The sequence below is a fragment of the Saccopteryx bilineata genome, chromosome 1, assembly GCF_036850765.1.
Source record: "Saccopteryx bilineata isolate mSacBil1 chromosome 1, mSacBil1_pri_phased_curated, whole genome shotgun sequence".
NCBI classification, from domain to species: domain Eukaryota; kingdom Metazoa; phylum Chordata; class Mammalia; order Chiroptera; family Emballonuridae; genus Saccopteryx; species Saccopteryx bilineata.
Genome location: NC_089490.1, coordinates 299,777,647 through 299,794,472, shown reverse-complemented (window position 1 = coordinate 299,794,472; position 16,826 = coordinate 299,777,647). Strand labels below are relative to the sequence as shown.

At 42.1% G+C, this 16,826-nt stretch overlaps 2 protein-coding genes across 4 annotated transcripts; one reads left to right on the top strand and one right to left on the bottom strand.

Annotated features, from left to right (window-relative positions):
- Window positions 1-65: 65 nt before the first annotated feature.
- Window positions 66-2,470, top strand: TIMM8B (translocase of inner mitochondrial membrane 8 homolog B). The gene is made up of 2 exons (XM_066244778.1): window positions 66-240; window positions 1,832-2,470. Exons 1-2 carry the CDS (start codon window positions 157-159, stop codon window positions 1,997-1,999), a joined length of 252 nt encoding a protein of 83 aa, XP_066100875.1. The 5' UTR covers window positions 66-156; the 3' UTR covers window positions 2,000-2,470.
- Window positions 2,471-2,671: 201 nt separating this feature from the next.
- On the bottom strand, window positions 2,672-16,795 carry NKAPD1 (NKAP domain containing 1). Of its 3 annotated transcripts, XM_066244753.1 has the most exons (7): window positions 16,153-16,686; window positions 15,107-15,183; window positions 12,334-12,462; window positions 11,413-11,513; window positions 6,178-6,327; window positions 5,282-5,335; window positions 2,672-4,689 (listed from the first exon to the last, which is right to left on the bottom strand). In XM_066244753.1, exons 4-7 carry the CDS (start codon window positions 11,493-11,495, stop codon window positions 4,194-4,196), a joined length of 783 nt encoding a protein of 260 aa, XP_066100850.1. In that variant the 5' UTR covers window positions 11,496-11,513; window positions 12,334-12,462; window positions 15,107-15,183; window positions 16,153-16,686; the 3' UTR covers window positions 2,672-4,193. The 3 variants fall into 3 exon arrangements, with proteins under 3 accessions (XP_066100850.1, XP_066100833.1, XP_066100840.1); XM_066244736.1 differs by lacking the exons at window positions 12,334-12,462; window positions 16,153-16,686 and adding an exon at window positions 16,693-16,795; XM_066244743.1 differs by lacking the exon at window positions 12,334-12,462.
- Between the last annotated feature and the right edge of the window lie 31 nt (window positions 16,796-16,826).

Sequence of the window (16,826 nt, the reverse complement as noted above, 5' to 3'; positions counted from 1 at the left end):
ATGCGCAAATGCGCGGGTCGGGCCCATTGCACATGCGCATACGCAGTGGGACTGCACATGCGCACGCGCGCTGGCCGGGAGCCGCCGCAGAAGCACGCACTCACCGACAGCCGGAAGGGCCGGAAGGGCCGGGAGGGCCGGAGGCCGACGGGAACAATGACGGAGCTCGGGGAGTTGGACGAGGCAGAGTTGCAGCGATTGGTGGCGGCAGAGCAGCAGAAGGCGCAGTTCACTGCCCAGGTGAGGAGACAGGAAGCACGTTGACGCGGAAGGAGGGTGAAGTGCGGGTCCTGGCATCCTTGGGACTCTACGCGGTGCCCCCAGGCTTGGAAGAAACGAGTTGTGGCGCTTCTGCCGCGGGTGACCGGGGGTGCTGAGGCTCGTTCAACAAGCGCAGGGTGGGGGAAAGAGAAGGTGTAAAGCAGAAAAAGAACACTTGGGCGACCCAAGGGCGCGGGAGTTTGTTTTGGCGGCGAGCTCTCGGAGCTGGCATTTGAAAGATCGAGGTTCTGATCGTGCCTCCCCCATTTAGAGGCCACGTGCGGCGAGAGTGGACACCCTGCCGCTCTGCGTCGTGGTTTCGCCATTGCTTCCATGGATTGTGGAGATCAAATGCGATCATATACTTGAAAATGATAGAGTGGAAGACGATTATTGGAAAAAAATGGAGAAGGTTCTGAAGGAATCAGCAATCAATTTAAACTATTAGTTTACAAGAATTTTGGAGCCCTTTCGGCGTAGTCGGAACCCCGGCGTGGTCCCTTATTGGCGCTAATTAGTTAGCGCTAATCACTAACCACTTCTTTTAAACCAAGGTGACAAAGTCATAGTTTAGGACCGCAGGGAGGATTGACTGAGTGCTTAGTTCCCAGACTCCAAAGTAGTGAACCCTTGGTAAATAGGTTTTTTCCCTCTCCTCCCCCCGATGGGGGAGCATTAGGAAGCGGGAGGGTTCGCGGAATGAAAACCGAGGTTAGAAATCCGAGTTCTGAACATTTTGAAAGTGCATAAATTTTCTGTACCTGTATGTGCATTTTTTTTTAGTGGAGCCTCAGATGTGTTCATGATCCCCAAAAGTTAAGGACTACTCTTTGACGGGTAGGTTTAAAATGATACAGATGCAGTGGTTAGAGGTAATTAACTTATACTACACCTTCCCAGTTCACACAGGTGCTAGTTTGTGAATATTAGAAAAAGGTATTGATCCTGCCTGAAAATTTACATTCAGATTAAGGACTTGACACAGTTAATAGACAATAGCCTTCAAAGAGGTAAGAATCTGAACTGTTTGAAGAATGAGTAAAATCTTGGGGAGGACATTCCAGGAATATTGAGTCAAGTTGAATATGCTGTGTGGGCCTCATTGAAACAGTATGGGTGGGGGTTAAATAAGGGAGTGCCCTGCGTGGCTAGCAGAAATTGATGCATTAAGCAACGACAAGAGGTGACTAGATGGAAAGTACTTTTTAATAAGAAAATAAAAAAGGACATGATAAAACGTTTGTTGCAGTGTAGGGATGAAGCTCTGGACCACGTTGGAGACAGATTAGGTGAGGAGAGCGCCCATAGCTTATTGGAAAGAAATAATATTGGCAGTATTGCCTAACCTATGGTGGCACAGGGTATAAAGTGTCAACCTGGAATGCAGGTTCAAAGCCCTAGGCTTGCCTGGTCAAGGCATATGCGGGAAGTAACTATGGGTTGATGCTTCCCACTTCTCCACTGCCTTCTTTGTCTTTCCTCTAAAAATCAATAAAAAATAAGGTTTTTTAAAATTGGCAGTTAGACCTATACACAGACCCTAAAGGTTACTATTTTTCTTTTCTCTTAGGTGCATCACTTCATGGAACTATGTTGGGATAAATGTGTGGAGAAGCCAGGGAATCGCCTAGACTCTCGCACTGAAAATTGTCTCTCTAGCTGTGTGGACCGTTTCATTGACACTACTCTTACTATCACCAGTCGGTTTGCCCAGATTGTACAGAAAGGAGGGCAGTAGGCCATTCCCTGGGAGAATGACAAGCAGCACAGGACTTGTTATTAAGCAGATTGAAGGGACAGGTGGGAGAAGTTGTCAACCCACTGTCAGGTCAACTTTCAGGCTACTACCAAGCCTGTTGGTGCTAAAAAATAACATCAAATGTTCAAAAAGTGGAATTTATTTATTTGGAATTCAGAAATTCCACATTGTATCACAACAGTTATTCAATAAATGTGTATTCTCCAACCTTTTTTAAATCCCATTTTAGGATTTAATAAGATCTCTGATTGGCAAAAATACTAGACATAAATATGTTCCAAGGCTAGGAGTGCAAATAGGAGGTCTTAGGTTTCGAAGAGCCACCCTAAGCCATTTTTAAGGGGGCTAGAAGAACCATCAAAGCCTCAGCCTAAGGCATAAAAAATTTAGGGTAGAAGATAAAGAACAGGAAACAGCTTTATTACTTATACATGACCCAGAAAAGGTAAACCTGGCAAAAAAAAAAAAAACCAAAGTGGGCAACGTGTATTTGTTGGGAAAGACAGGCCTGCTACTATGGGAGGAAGGGGAGGGTAAGACTCAAACAGAAACAACCAGCTTCATGGCCTTGTTCCACTCACCAACCCTCTGCTTATAATCAGTATTGTTATAGTATAGACATAATGCTAAAAAAGAAAAATGACAACTCCCTCCAACAAAGATTTTACTTGCTCCAGGAGTAAAACAATTGCTTTAAGTTAAGAGGTAGTAATTATAGACTGTTCTTCCTCCATTAGGCCCCTACTAATCCCAAAGGTAAAAATATATATAGTTGAACACTGACAATTGAGTACCAAAGTACTAATATTTCAAATAAATATCCCCAAAGGTAGCACCTGCTTATAATCAGGATAGGGAACCTCTGGCCAACCATGTACTTTATGACTAAGCATTTTATTAGAAATCTGTAAATAAATTTAGCAGAACTACAAAATATTACCTCATTGGAATGATGTCATACTTATCTCTCGCTGGTGTCTTACACAGTTGTCACCATGAAGTACTTGTGTATAACACATGGGGCAAAAGGAAGGCCAGGGAGGTTAACTTACCTACTCCAGACCACAAATCTATTAGCAGCAGAAACATGAAAAAATGATGTCACCTGATCTGCCATAATGAAAAAATTAACTTGCATTCTGTCAGCCATCTTCTGGTGGTGTTTTGGTTTCCTGTGATTTGACACTGGGGATGACAGCATGTAGTAAAGGGAAATAAGACTGTCTCTGCTTGGTGCTTTAATACAAAGGCAGGCTGCAAAGAAGGAGGTATGTCCCTGAGAAGTCTATTTCATTTTGGATTTGAATCAACCTAGTTTCAAAGAAAATTAAAAGTTCATTAATAGATTTAGAAATGAATAGGAAAGACAACATTCAAATGGCAGATACTGCCCTGAAACCTGTTCAGAGCACCATTAGCATAACTAATTCCTAATTCTTCCCCATTTGGCTGAGGACTTACCTAAAAGGAAAAATTTCTGAACACAAGTCTATGTAGATAATATACAGCAATGGAACTAGAAAACCATTTGCTATCCAATTACCATGTTTATGGGTATACTGAGTATAACCACAGTCCTGTCCAGCAGGGAAATTTGACAGAAAAGCCTATTCTAATAATAGCTCTCTGTGGATGTTTTAAAGGTAATTTGTTCTTATGCCATTTCCCCATTAAATAAACGACAACATATTTGGGGCCAAAATACAGCAAGATCAAAGCACCAAGACTAAGACAAAGTCAAGTGGCACCTGCTATATAAACCAAACAAACTCACTGTTTCCTTATACATTCTGCTCAGCACTGGTTCCAATCCATCTCTTGATCCCAGCCTTTGTTTCCCCAAACTCAACAATCCAGTTGGTGTGTATAAGTCATTATTGGATTCTGCTTTTTGGGTCCTTTAATTTGCTGTATATGTACTCTATGCTAAACGTAATTAACTGCAAAAAATAATCTCTTCAAGAAACCTTCATAACAAAATACCAGGTTCCCTATTAACAATAAGAGGATCAAGTGTAACAGGCCAAAATAGAAGACAAGTCTGTCAAAACGTATATGGATGGCACAGGACAGCTCTGACCTCAGGCTCCCGGTGCTGAACAAGTCACTGGCAAAGCCTCAAGGGGCAAGAGCTGTAAATATCCAAGTCACATGGAAAATGAAAAATGTTCTTTTAGTCATCCTCTGAACTCTCAGCAGACCTTTCATCTGTAGCCACTTTCCAATTTGTGCGTTTGTTTGTCCTCTCCTGTATTTCACTGTTAACCACAGGGGTAGTGACTTTATCTCTCTTTCCACTCTTGGTTTTCTTAGTGTCTCTTTCGTCACTTGCCTCAGAACTTCTGGATACAGATTCATCTGACTGAGAAGTGTCACTTTCCGCCTCTAAAACTAAAGCAGATTTTTTGAGAGACTTTTTCCTTGATTTTTTCTTATGCTTATGTGGTTGTTTCCTGGTATCAGAAGCCCCAATTTCTTCCAAGCACTCATTTGAGGAATCTGCTATTCTATCTGTGGCTTCCTTTTTGCTTTTCTTCTGTTTTTTGTGTGACTTTTTTTTCTGCTTTTTTTTGTGGGATTTCTTTGACTTCTTGTGTTTGTGAGACTCATGGGTAGATGATTTTATGTGGGGAGATCTTTTTTTCCCATTGGTAATATCTTGTTGATCACTATTAATAAAAAAGAGAAACTGCTTTACTATAGAAAGTAAAAGGTGTATATTTTAATATTCTACATTCTAGATAGGAAGTTGGGGTTAATATCTGAGTTTTAAAACAGCTTTGACATAGGGTTACTATGAGACTTAATCACTCTTTTTGTTTCATCTTTAAAATGAATTTAAGAACTCTAGTCTGTAAAATAACACCAAAACCATTAAATATTACTGAATTCAGGAAAAAAGTATTAAGATCTGCTTACCACTATTAGCATTATCAAAAATAATTCTGCCAATCTTACAGGTATACTGTTTAGTTTAAAACTGTTTTCAAATTAAGAATTTTTAATATAAAAAAATTAATCAGCCATACTGACTTACTGTATGAAATACTATGTATAAAAACCTTAGTGCTATAGATATGTCAAACGTCAGTCAGGGAAAGGTGAAATACCAATCACCTTCCATCTAAATTGCCTATTATTACTGTTACATTTTTAGTTGTAAATATTACATGCTGTGTAAAAACTAGGCACTCAATTTACAGTTAAACTTCGTATTAATCTTAGTTTCTAACTTCTTTCCAGTAAGCCTATTTGCCTTACCTGTCTGTTTCAAATTCTTCAGGATATAACTCTTTATAACCACTATGACCCCATCTGTAAGATGACATTACACATATTGTTGAAGCAATACATATGTTTTTGAAAATTAAATTAGACTTAGTAGTGCATGCATACACAGAACAAAGAAAATAGATGGTAGAGCCAACCCTACATTACAGCTCAAGAATTTAGTTGGCTACATTTTTCTGTACTGCATATTTCCGACACAAAGAAAGTATTCTTTTGTTCATTTGCAAGAGATCTTGCTATTCTCTTCCTTAAAAAACATAAGCAACTCTTCTAATCAACTCTTGACCTGTGATGTACTTCTCCAAAAACATTTCATAATGCTGTCTACACTGGTACAATTTTTTAAAAATAACTTTACTGAAATATAATTCATATACCATAAAAGTCACCCTTTTATTAAAATGCATAATTCAGTGGCTATTAATATATTCAGAGTTGTTTAAGCATCACCAGTATCTAATTTCAGAACATTTTCATCACCACAAAAAAACTCTACTAACAGTCATGCTCCATTCCTCCTCCTGTAGCTCATGGAAACCACTCATCTACTTTCTCTAGATTTGCCTATTCTGGACATGGCCTTTTGTGTCTGGCTTTTTCACCTACGGTACATATTTTCAAGGTCCATTCATGCTGTAGCATGTTACCATTACTCTATTCCTTCTACTGCCAGATAACATGCCATTATCATTCTATAGACCACATTAGGGTTATCCATTCATCAGGTAAGACATTTGAGTTTCCACCTTTTTGGCCATAATGAATAAGTATGCTGTGAACATTTGTGTATAAGTTATAGTACAGATAATTAAAAGTACATTCTCAGGTCAAATACCATTAATGGTAACAAGAATTTAGTCACGCACCTGTCTGGCATATTAGCTTCATACTCATATAACTTCCTGTTCCAGGATTTAGCCTTAAGAAAATCATCTTCCAGTACCCCAGAAATTTCATTCTTTGGCCTCCAATTGTCTCTTTGACTTTCTTCATCAAAACCATCACTACGCATCCGGCTATATGAGGAAACAGAACTTTTAGATTGGGGAGCAATCTGTGAAGTTACTGTAGGGAACATCATGTGCAAAACTCACTGAACAGGGGAAAACAAAACAACCTGAGACAGCCTGATCAGGCGGTGGCGCAGTGGACAGAGCATAAAACTGGGACACAGAGGACCCAGGTTCGAAACCCTGAGGTCGGCAGCTTGAGCATGGGCTCATCCGGCTTGAGCACGAGGTCATTGGCTTGAGCAAGGGGTTACTCAGTCAAGAAAAGCAATCAATGAACAACTAAGGAGCTGCAATGAAGAATTGATATTTCTCATCTCTCTCCCTTCCTTGTCTGTCCCTGTCTGTCCCTCTCTCTCTTTCTCTGTAAAAAAAGAACAAAAAAACTGATACATAATATTTTTTAAAAACTCCTGTAAAAAGACAAGATCTGTTCCTCTCCATTACTCTGCAGTTGTCCGGTGAAAATCTGACCATTATTATTACAACATATCGCAGAATATTAATGAAACAACTTCTGGACTGTTGCAGCTCACTCACTAGGACAGGGGTCCCCAAACTGCAGCCCCCTGAGGCCATTTATCCGGCCACCACCACACTTCCAGAAGGGGCACCTCTTTCACTGGTGGTGAGAGGAATCCGCATCCTGTGCTCCTGGAGTACTGTATGTGGCGGTGTCGCTCACGTACAGTACTACTTCCAGTGACGTGGGTTGCACATGTCACGGCTCGGGAAGCTCGTCATATCACTTGTTACGGCTAGCAGTAACAAATATAGAACCGGACATTGACCATCTCATTAGCCAAAAGCAGGCCCATAGTTCCCATTGAAATACTGGTCAGTTTGTTGATTTAAATTTACTTGTTCTTTCTTTATTTATTTATTTATTTATTGTATTTTTCTGAAGCTGGAAACGGGGAGAGACAGCCAGACTCCCTCATGCGCCCGACCGGGATCCACCCGGCACGCCCACCAGGGGCGATGCTCTGCCCACCAGGGGGTGTCGCTCCGCCGCGACCAGAGCCACTCCAGCGCCTGGGGCAGAGGCACTTGTTCTTTATTTTAAATATTGTATTTGTTCCCGTGTTGTTTTTTTACTTTAAAATAAGATATGTGCAGTGTGCATAGGGATTTGTTCATAGTTTTTTTTTATACTCCGGCCCTCCAATGGTCTGAGGGACAGTGAACTGGCCCCCTGTGTAAAAAGTTTGGGGACCCCTGCACTAGGAACTCACTCCTAATTCTCAACAAGGAGGGTATGCAAAATGGGAAACAGGGCATCATGACAGCTGGAGACAATCCAAACTGTCCTGCAGATTCTGAAATATACTCCCTTCCTTGAAAACCAGCAACTTGTACTGAGGTCACAGTAACAATGGGAACAAGGCCTAACCCATAAGAATACTGGGGTAAAAAACCAGTTGAAAACCACTGATTCAGCCCATATTTAGAATATGTACTAACCATTCACTAAAGCCAGCTAACTGGTTATCAAAAAGGTTTTTTAATAAAGGGTTCCTATGTGCCAAGTATTGTTCTAGTTACTGGAAATATAATGCAAATGAGACAGAATCCCTGTCCCTAAGAGATCATATTTAGCCTGACCCATGGTGGCACAATGGATAAAGCGTTGACCTGGAATACTGAGGTCGCCAGTTCGAAGCCCCAGGCTTGCCCATTTAAGGCACATATAGGAAGTAACTACTTCGAGTTGATGCTTCCTGCTCCTCCCCCACTTTCTCTCTCCTCTCTCAAATCAATAAACAAAATCTTAAAAAAATAAAGAGAGCATATTTAAAGATTTATTCACCATAACAGGCATTAACAGTCTACTCTAAAATAGAGTGGAGCAAAAGTAGGTTTACAGTTCTGAGTATACACAAACACACAGTTAATTCTTGTATTATTATTTATTATTTTCCATATGAACAACTGTAAACCTACTTTCGTGCCACCCTGTATTTTGCTCCTGGAAGTGCCACTTGGAACTGAACAACCAACACAAAACCAATCACAGTCTGTACTCACAATAATTCTGAATTCTCACAGAATCATCCTCAGAGAAAAAAGACTGAAAGACATTTTTATGTTGAGACTGCTTTCCTCACCATGGATACCCTGCACACTTTTTCTCTTATTAAGAATAGTTTTAGGCCCTGGCCGGTTGGCTCAGCGGTAGAGCGTCGGCCTGGCGTGCGGGGGACCTGGGTTCGATTCCCGGCCAGGGCACATAGGAGAAGCGTCCATTTGCTTCTCCACCCACCCCCCTCCTTCCTCTCTGTCTCTCTCTTCCCCTCCCGCAGCCAAGGCTCCATTGGAGCAAAGATGGCCCGGGCGCTGGGGATGGCTCCTTGGCCTCTGCCCCAGGTGCTAGAGTGGCTCTGGTTATGGCAGAGCGACGCCCTGGTAGGGCAGAGCATCGCCCCCTGGTGGGCGTGCCGGGTGGATCCCAGTCGGGCGCATGCGGGAGTCTGTCTGACTGTCTCTCCCCGTTTCCAGCTTCAGAAAAATACAAATAAAAAAAAAGAATAGTTTTAGCCTAACCAGGTGGTGGTGCAGTGGATAGAGTGTCGGACTGGGATGCGGAGGACCCAGGTTCGAGACCCCGAGTTTGCCAGCTTGAGCACAGGCTCATCCGGTTTAAGCAAAAGCTCACCAGCTTGGACCCAAGGTCGCTGGCTCAAGCAAGGTGTTACTTGGTCTGCTGTAGCCCCACAGTCAAGGCACATATGAGAAAGCAATCAATGAACAACTAAGGCGTCGCAACAAAAAACTAATGATTGATGCTTCTCATCTCTCTCCATTCTGTCTGTCCCTATCTATCCCTCTCTCTGACTCTGTCTCTGTAAAAAAAGAAAAAAGTTTTAAAATAATAAATATGTTACGTTTTACCAAATTCATTTTAGGACTAGTGAGATGACTAAATGATTTTACTCCTTTAGGAAATATGGGGAATTATATTACTAGTTTTCATAGTATAGAACTACCTTTGTCTCCTCAGTAGGAAGACTGTTCTTTTAAAATTCTGCCGGATTCTGGATACCAGCATTATACCTGAGAGGCTTGGATTTATATGATTTATGGCTCTCTTTTATTGTGATATCTCTAACAAGTTTTTGTCATCAAAGTTATTCTGTTGTAATATGTAGTCTTTGCTTCTCTCTACACTCTTGGTTTAAACAGTATAGGGCAGGGGTCCCCAAACTACGGCCCGCGGGCCACATGCAGCCCCCTGAGACCATTTATCCGGCCCCGCTGCACTTCCGGAAGGGGCACCTCTTTCATTGGTGGTCAATGAAAGGAGCACATTGACCATCTCATTAGCCAAAAGCAGGCCCATAGTTCCCATTGAAATACTGGTCAGTTTCTTGATTTAAATTTACTTGTTTTTTATTTTAAATATTGTATTTGTTCCCATTTTGTTTTTTTACTTTAAAATAAGATATGTACAGTGTGCATAGGGATTTGTTCATAGTTTTTTTTATAGTCCGGCCCTCCAACGGTTTGAGGGACAGTGAACTGGCCCCCTGTGTAAAAAGTTTGGGGACCCCTGGTATAGGGGTTATCTAGTCTCTAAAGATTTCATTGATTTAAATTTTTATTGATTTCAGTGAAACGAGAGAGATGGGGGGTGGGGGGGTGGGAAGCATCAACTCAGTCATTGCTTCTCGTATGTGCCTTGACTAGGCAAGCCCAGGGTTTCAAACCGGCAACCTTGGTATTCCAGGTCGACGTTTTATCCACTGTGCCACCACAGGTCAGGATTACTTAAACTGTTTTTTATACAATTATTTTTAAAATTTTATTCATTTTAGAGAGAAGAGAGAGAGGGGAAGGGAGGGAGGGAGGGGTGGAGGAATAGGAAGCATCAACTCTCATATGTGCCCTGACCAGGAAAGCCCAGGGTTTCAAACCGGTGACCTCAGAGTTCCAGGTCGACACTTTATCCAATGCGCCACCCCAGGTTAGGCCTGACTTAAACTTTTAAAATTTCTAAATCCCATGGCCCTGCACACTTTCTTGTCTAAAGCCATTTACACACAGCCAGTCCAAAGCGCACAGACTCTGCAGGCACACTCATTCTCCTTAAATAACTCACTACTAGTGATTTCTCTGGGTGGCTTTACAAATCAACATTATAACTTCTAGTCTTTTTTCATACACACAGCTGTACACTAACAGGTATATGAGGCCCAGCAATGTTCCTAACATTCAGACATTCCTATACCACTACAGGTGAGACAACTAAGCCTGCATAATCCTTCATATTTACACTCCAATAATAAAGAGGCAATGTGAAAGGCTGTGTGATTTGGCAAAGACAGTAGGTGGGGTAAGAAAAGGCCGAGAAAAAAAATTGGGGGGGGGGCAGAGACAGAGAGAGTCAGAGAGAGGGACAGTGGGGACAGACAGAAAGGGAAAGAGATGAGAAACATCAATTCTTTGTTGCGGTTCCTTGGTTGTTCATTGATTGATTTCTCATATGTGCCTTGAAGGGGGAGTGGGAGGGAGGCTACAGCAGACCAAGTGACCCCTTGCTCGAGCCAGCGACCTTGGGTTCAAGCTGGTGAGCCTTGCTCAAACCAGATGAGCCCGCGCTCAAGCTGGCGACCTCGGGGTCTCGAACCTGGGTCCTTGGCATGCCAGTCCGACGCTCTATCCACTGTGCCACCGCCTGGTCAGGCAAGAAAAAATATTTTTTAAACATAAAAAAAGAAAGAAAAGGCTGGGAGATAAAAGACTAATAAGAGAACGGAATAAATGACAGGCTAAGCAACCATAAGAAACAAACAGGAAATCTAAAGATAAAAGTCATAGGTAAGTTCAGAATCCACAGAATCTTCAATGTTTACAACTATTCAAGGGAGACTTTTAAAATGCTCTATTGTAAATAAGTACAAAGACTGGGACCACATGCATCATAGCCTTTACCCTTATGCTTGGGTCTAGGTTTATAAAAGAGGGAAGGCTTAAGAACTCAAAGGATTGAACTGATATATCTTTAGCATACCATAATGTTTTTAAACAAAAGTGGATGATTCTGAAAAAGATGAGAGAGAATTATTTTGGTTCTCAGAGCTCCAACTTCACCTTGAACTGCTGGGTAACATTTTCCTTTTGGTCCCCCGGTAAGCATCTTCCATCTGTTTCTCCAGTTCTCTTATTTTCCACATATCAGATTCCTCCTGAATCTAGATTTTTTTGTAAAGGAAAGAAATTAAAATAAATTATAAAAATAACCCTTTACATCACAAAAAAGTAACAGAAAATACAGTCTGCACTAATTATTGGATTTTAATCTGGGTTATGATCGAGAACCTGGGAAATTAAATCTAGTTTCTCTAATATGATTAAACATTCTAACCCCATATGTGAAATTATGCAGCAAAAGAACTTTTTAACTCGTGCATAGACACATTTATAACATTATCAATTTTGCAATTACCAAATGATAATCTCTTATGTTTCTAAAATGCTTTACGATTTCAATGGTATCATCTCAGTTGAACCTTAACCAATCTTAGGAGGAAAGCAAAGCAGATACCAATTATAGCTTACTGAAAAGAAACAAAAGCTCAGAGATTTTTACCAAAGTCAAAAAGCTAGTAAGGACAGGTCTTTACATTTTCCAGGTTACGTCCTTTTTCACATTTTAATTTTACTGAAAACAAAGCAAGGCCCTCGCCGGTTGGCTAAGTGGATAGAGCATCGGCCCAGTGTATGGACATCCTAGGTTCAATTCCTAATGAGGGCACACAGAAGAAGTGACCATCAGTTTCCCTTCCCCACTCTCTCCCACTTCACTTTCTCTCCCACTCTCACAGCCAGTGGCTTGATTGATATGAGTGTCTGCCAGTGGTGAGATTCAGCTACTTTGCACCGGCCGAACCAATACCTAATTTTTTGTTGAGTTCGGCAAATCGGTTGTTAAAAGGGGACTTGTAATCAGGGTTCTAAAGTGGACACCTGGGCAGCTGCCCAATGTGGAAATCACAAATTTACACTCCTTACTCTTTTTTAACACTCATCTGTGCAACAGCATATTCTAAGCACCCACAGGTTCATTCCGTCCATAGGTGAAAAAAATTGCAAGTGAGGACACCAATCAAGAAGCAATACGGTTCGGTGGGACACTTGAATCTATGTAAACACAAATTAAAATCATAAATATTAAAAATTTTTAAAAAAAGAATATGGAAATATCTTAAATAACAGTTTTATTGGTTTTTGTCAGATATTATTCAATATTTTTTCATTAATATGTTAAAACTGGCCCTGGCCAGTTGGCTCCATGGCAGTGTCAACATAGCATGTGGAAGTCCCAGGTTCGATTCCTGGTCAGGGCACACAGGAGAAGTGCCCATCGGCTTCTCTACCCCTCCCCCTCTCACTTCTCTCTCTCTTTCTTTTCCCCTTCCTGCAGTCATGGCTCAATTGGAAGGAGTTGGCCTGGGGCACTGAGAATGGCTCCAGAGTCTCTACCTCAGGTGCTAAGAAGAGTTTGGTTTCTGAGCAACGAAGCTATGCCCCAGATGGGTGATGCTTCGCCCCTTAGTGAGCTTGATGGGTGGATCCTGGTCCAAGTGCATGTGGGAGTCTGTCTCTCGGCCTCCCACCTCTCATTTAATTTAAAAAAAAAAATTTTTTTTTAACTTATTCTTATAACCATCAGTTTTGTGTACCTCTTTTGTTCTTATTTAAATATTAAAGCATGAAATAATAAACTACTTTTCAGTATATCGTTTTTTATATTTAAAACAGTCATTAGGGCAGAGAACTGGTTATTAAATTATTTGAATTCCACCACTGGCATCAGCCCAGGAGGCGGAGGACAGCTCAGTTGATCTAAGCATTGGCCTCAGGCACTGAAGATAGCTGGGCTGATTCAAGCATCAGCCCCAGATGAGGATTGCCAGTGGATCCTGGTTGGGGTGCATGCGGGAGTCTGTCCCACTATCTCCTATCCTATCGCTTAAAAAAAAAAAAAAGAAAAACAAAATAAAACGACCTGAGAATTGCTAGAGAATTTCGAGAGAACCAGATTACAAGAGACCAAAATCAAGAATGTTTTATTTCTAACTCTTCTTATAATATTTTGTTAAATCTGTGCTAGATTTATCTTTTTAACAACTCCTTTCAGTAATTTTTATTTATTGATTTTAGTGAGAGAGGAAGTGTGGGAGAGAGAGACAGAGAGAGAGACAGAGAGACAGAGAGAGAGACAGGAACATCTATCTTCTCCTGTATGTGCCCCAACTGAAGAAAAAAATCTCTGTGCTTCAGGATGATGCTCTATCCAGCCAGAGCTGCCACACTTTCAAATCTAAGCTCACCATTCAAGTAGAGGTGGCTTAACAAAATTACAGAGGCTGCTTAGGTAACAGTCATACTCTCACTCACAATCAGAATACTAGGTGATATGATAGTAATACTATTTATGATCAAACTAGGAGTTCTACAGTTCACCAAAGAAAACCAAACAAAGATTCTTGGCCCTCTTTTCATTGAATGTGCTCTCCATGCCCTCTATCATTTCCTATGTATTAATAATCCCAAACTTTTATGTATAGCCTCAATGTTTCTCCTTTCTACAAGTCTGAATTTCCAACTGTTTGGACATCTTATAAGCACCTCACCATCAACACATGTTCAAAACCAGACTAATTACATCTCCCATCATACTTGTCCCTTCTTTTGTTCCCTATCTTAATAAATGGCATTATCATCATTCACCAGTCACACAGGTAGCTATGTTTGATTCCGTAACTACCATCATCATCCAATCTGTCACTGGGTTCTTTGGATTCTGCCTCCTATATCCGTCATCTTCATCCCTAAGGTCACTGCTTTCCTGTGAACCCCTTCATCACTTCTCACCTGAAACATTGCAATTGCCTCCTAACTGGTGCCACCCAATCTGACCTATCCCCTACCCAGTAAAAAAAATCATTTTTCTAAAATGTAACTACAATAAAGTCACACCCAGCTTAAAAATATTTGACGGTTTATTTATTGCCTAGAGGAAAAAGTCTAACCTCCAACATCACAATCCACTCAATCACATCTTCTGTCACTACCCCCCACTTTCTAGACACACACAATTTCTGGCCATGCCCCAAGTGCTTCATGAACTTTCTTACTGCTGTATGTTAGTACATGAATTTCTTTCCTTTTACACCTGGTAAATTTGAACCTGTTCATCAAAAACTCGTTAAATATCAGCGCTTCAGATATCACCTATTCTGTAAAGTGGTTCCTAATTCCCCAAGGCAGGTTTCATTATTCCTTCCTTAGTACACTAAAACATTTTACCATATTCCCCATGTATAAGACACTACCATGTATAAGACACACCTTAATTTTGGGGCCCAAAATTTGAAATAAATAAATGTATTACATAAAGTTATTAAAGTCGTTTTATTCCTCATAATACTCATACAACTCCTCATCACTGTCAAAACTCCCATCCATTATTACCTTGTCCTCATCTGTGTCTGATGACAAATCACTGTCTTCATATATTGCCCCATCCTCAGTTCCATCTATGGCATTTGAAATGCCACACTTCTACAACCACTGTGTAAGAAGCACTCAGTTTTTAGACCCCAAATTTGCGGAAGTGCGTCTTATACATGGGGAAATACATCTCTACTATAGTAATTATCAAACTATATTGTAATTATCCATTTTATTCAACTTTGTATCTCCCAACAGTACCAAAATAATGCTTGGCACACTGTATGCCCCATTACACGCTGAGGAAGAACCAGGCTGTACCCCTCACCTTATTGTGAGCATCTGTGTGACGGATGACATTCCTTAGAAGGACTTTCCCAAGAGGAACCCCGGACATTCTTCAATCTGAAATAAATCAATAAATAACATTTTAAAATATTAACTTCCTTTATCACCTTATCTTTTATTTTAACACTATAAAGAAGCATGAGATAAAGGAAAGATCAGAAGTCCTGAGTAATTGTTTTTTTCTTCACCAATAAAAGGGGGAAAGGCCTGGCCACAGAAATGCGAGGATTGGCCAAACCAGGCGGTGGCGCAGCGGATAGAGCGTCGAACTGGGACACGGAGGACCCAGGTTCGAGACCCCGACGTCGTCAGCTCGAACGTGGGCTCATCTGGCTTGAGCAAAAGCTCACCAGCTTGGACCCAAGGTCGCTGGCTCGAGCAAGGGGTTACTCGGTCTGCTGAAGGCCCACAGTCAAGGCACATATGAGAAAACAGTCAATGAACAACTAAGGTGTCGCAACAAAAAACTGATGATTGATGCTTCTCATCTCTCTTCGTTCCTGTCTGTCTGTCCCTATCTATCCCTCTCTCTCTCTCTCTCTCTCTCTCTCTCTCTCGTCTCTGTTAAAAAAAAAAAAAAAAAGAAAGAAATGTGAGGACTGAAGGGAGAGACAGTACACTGGAATTCTCTGAAATGATACTAATTATTTTACTCTTCAAAATAGCTGTTTTATATGAGGCAAGTACTTTCCTTCCTGATTAGTAAATAAAATTCCCTTAGAGCCATAACTTGTCCCAGGCCTAGCAGTCCAAGGCAAACAAGGTCCAGATTAGAAATAAACTCTCGAATCCCAAAATCAGTTTGTGATGAACCAGCTATCCGGATTTGAGAGTGTCAGGGGCCACAAATGTCAACAATAACAAAAACTGACACCTAAAAACATCAAATACATAGATGCCTAAATTTCTGCATTCAGAGAATTTCATTTTCTCTTTTGTATAAAAGTCTCCCAAAAATAGCTGACAGGGCTATCCACATACGCAGTTAGCCGGGGCTTTGTACCACCACCACCCCCGCTCACTCACCCCTCGGTCCTGAGGAAATCAGGCATCTTGTTAGTGCGAGACGAGGAACCACTCCATTACGAGCTCTCCTCCGACCCAGGCGCCCAGGAGTCAGGGCTCAAAGGCAGCTCTGCAGTTTCACCCGAGTCCTTCGTGGGAACGCAGCCTTCCCACCGGCTCTCCGCCCTCACCCGGCCCCAGGCCAGGGCGCCCTGCTCAGCCCAAACCCCAGCGGCGTCTCTCCCGACCAAGGCCCGAGGCTGCGCCGGGAGGAATGCGGGGCTGGGCTGGCCGGGGCGCTCCCCCGCTCGCGCTCCTCTGGGGTGGCCTCGGGGATTGGGCTCGCCCCCAGTGGGGGCACTTTGGACTGGAACGGTCGTCGACTGGGCCCCAAGATGTCTCTAAAGGGCCCAAAGGGGCGGCCGAGGCTTCCCAGGGGAGGACAGAGAAAATACCCCCATCTCGGTCACCGGGATCCCTGCCCTCCAGCGGCCAAGAAGCTCCCGGGAGCCTGCCCTCCAGATGCCCTCCCCGCATACACACACACAAACACGCCCATACCGTACACCGCAGCCTCGCGTGGCAAAGGTGGGGAGGAAGCGGTCTGGGAACCGAGGGGGCAAGCTTCCCGTCTAGGCCGGAAATTGTGCTCCTGAGAAATCCTTCCCACCAACGAAGATGCAAAGCCTTTCACT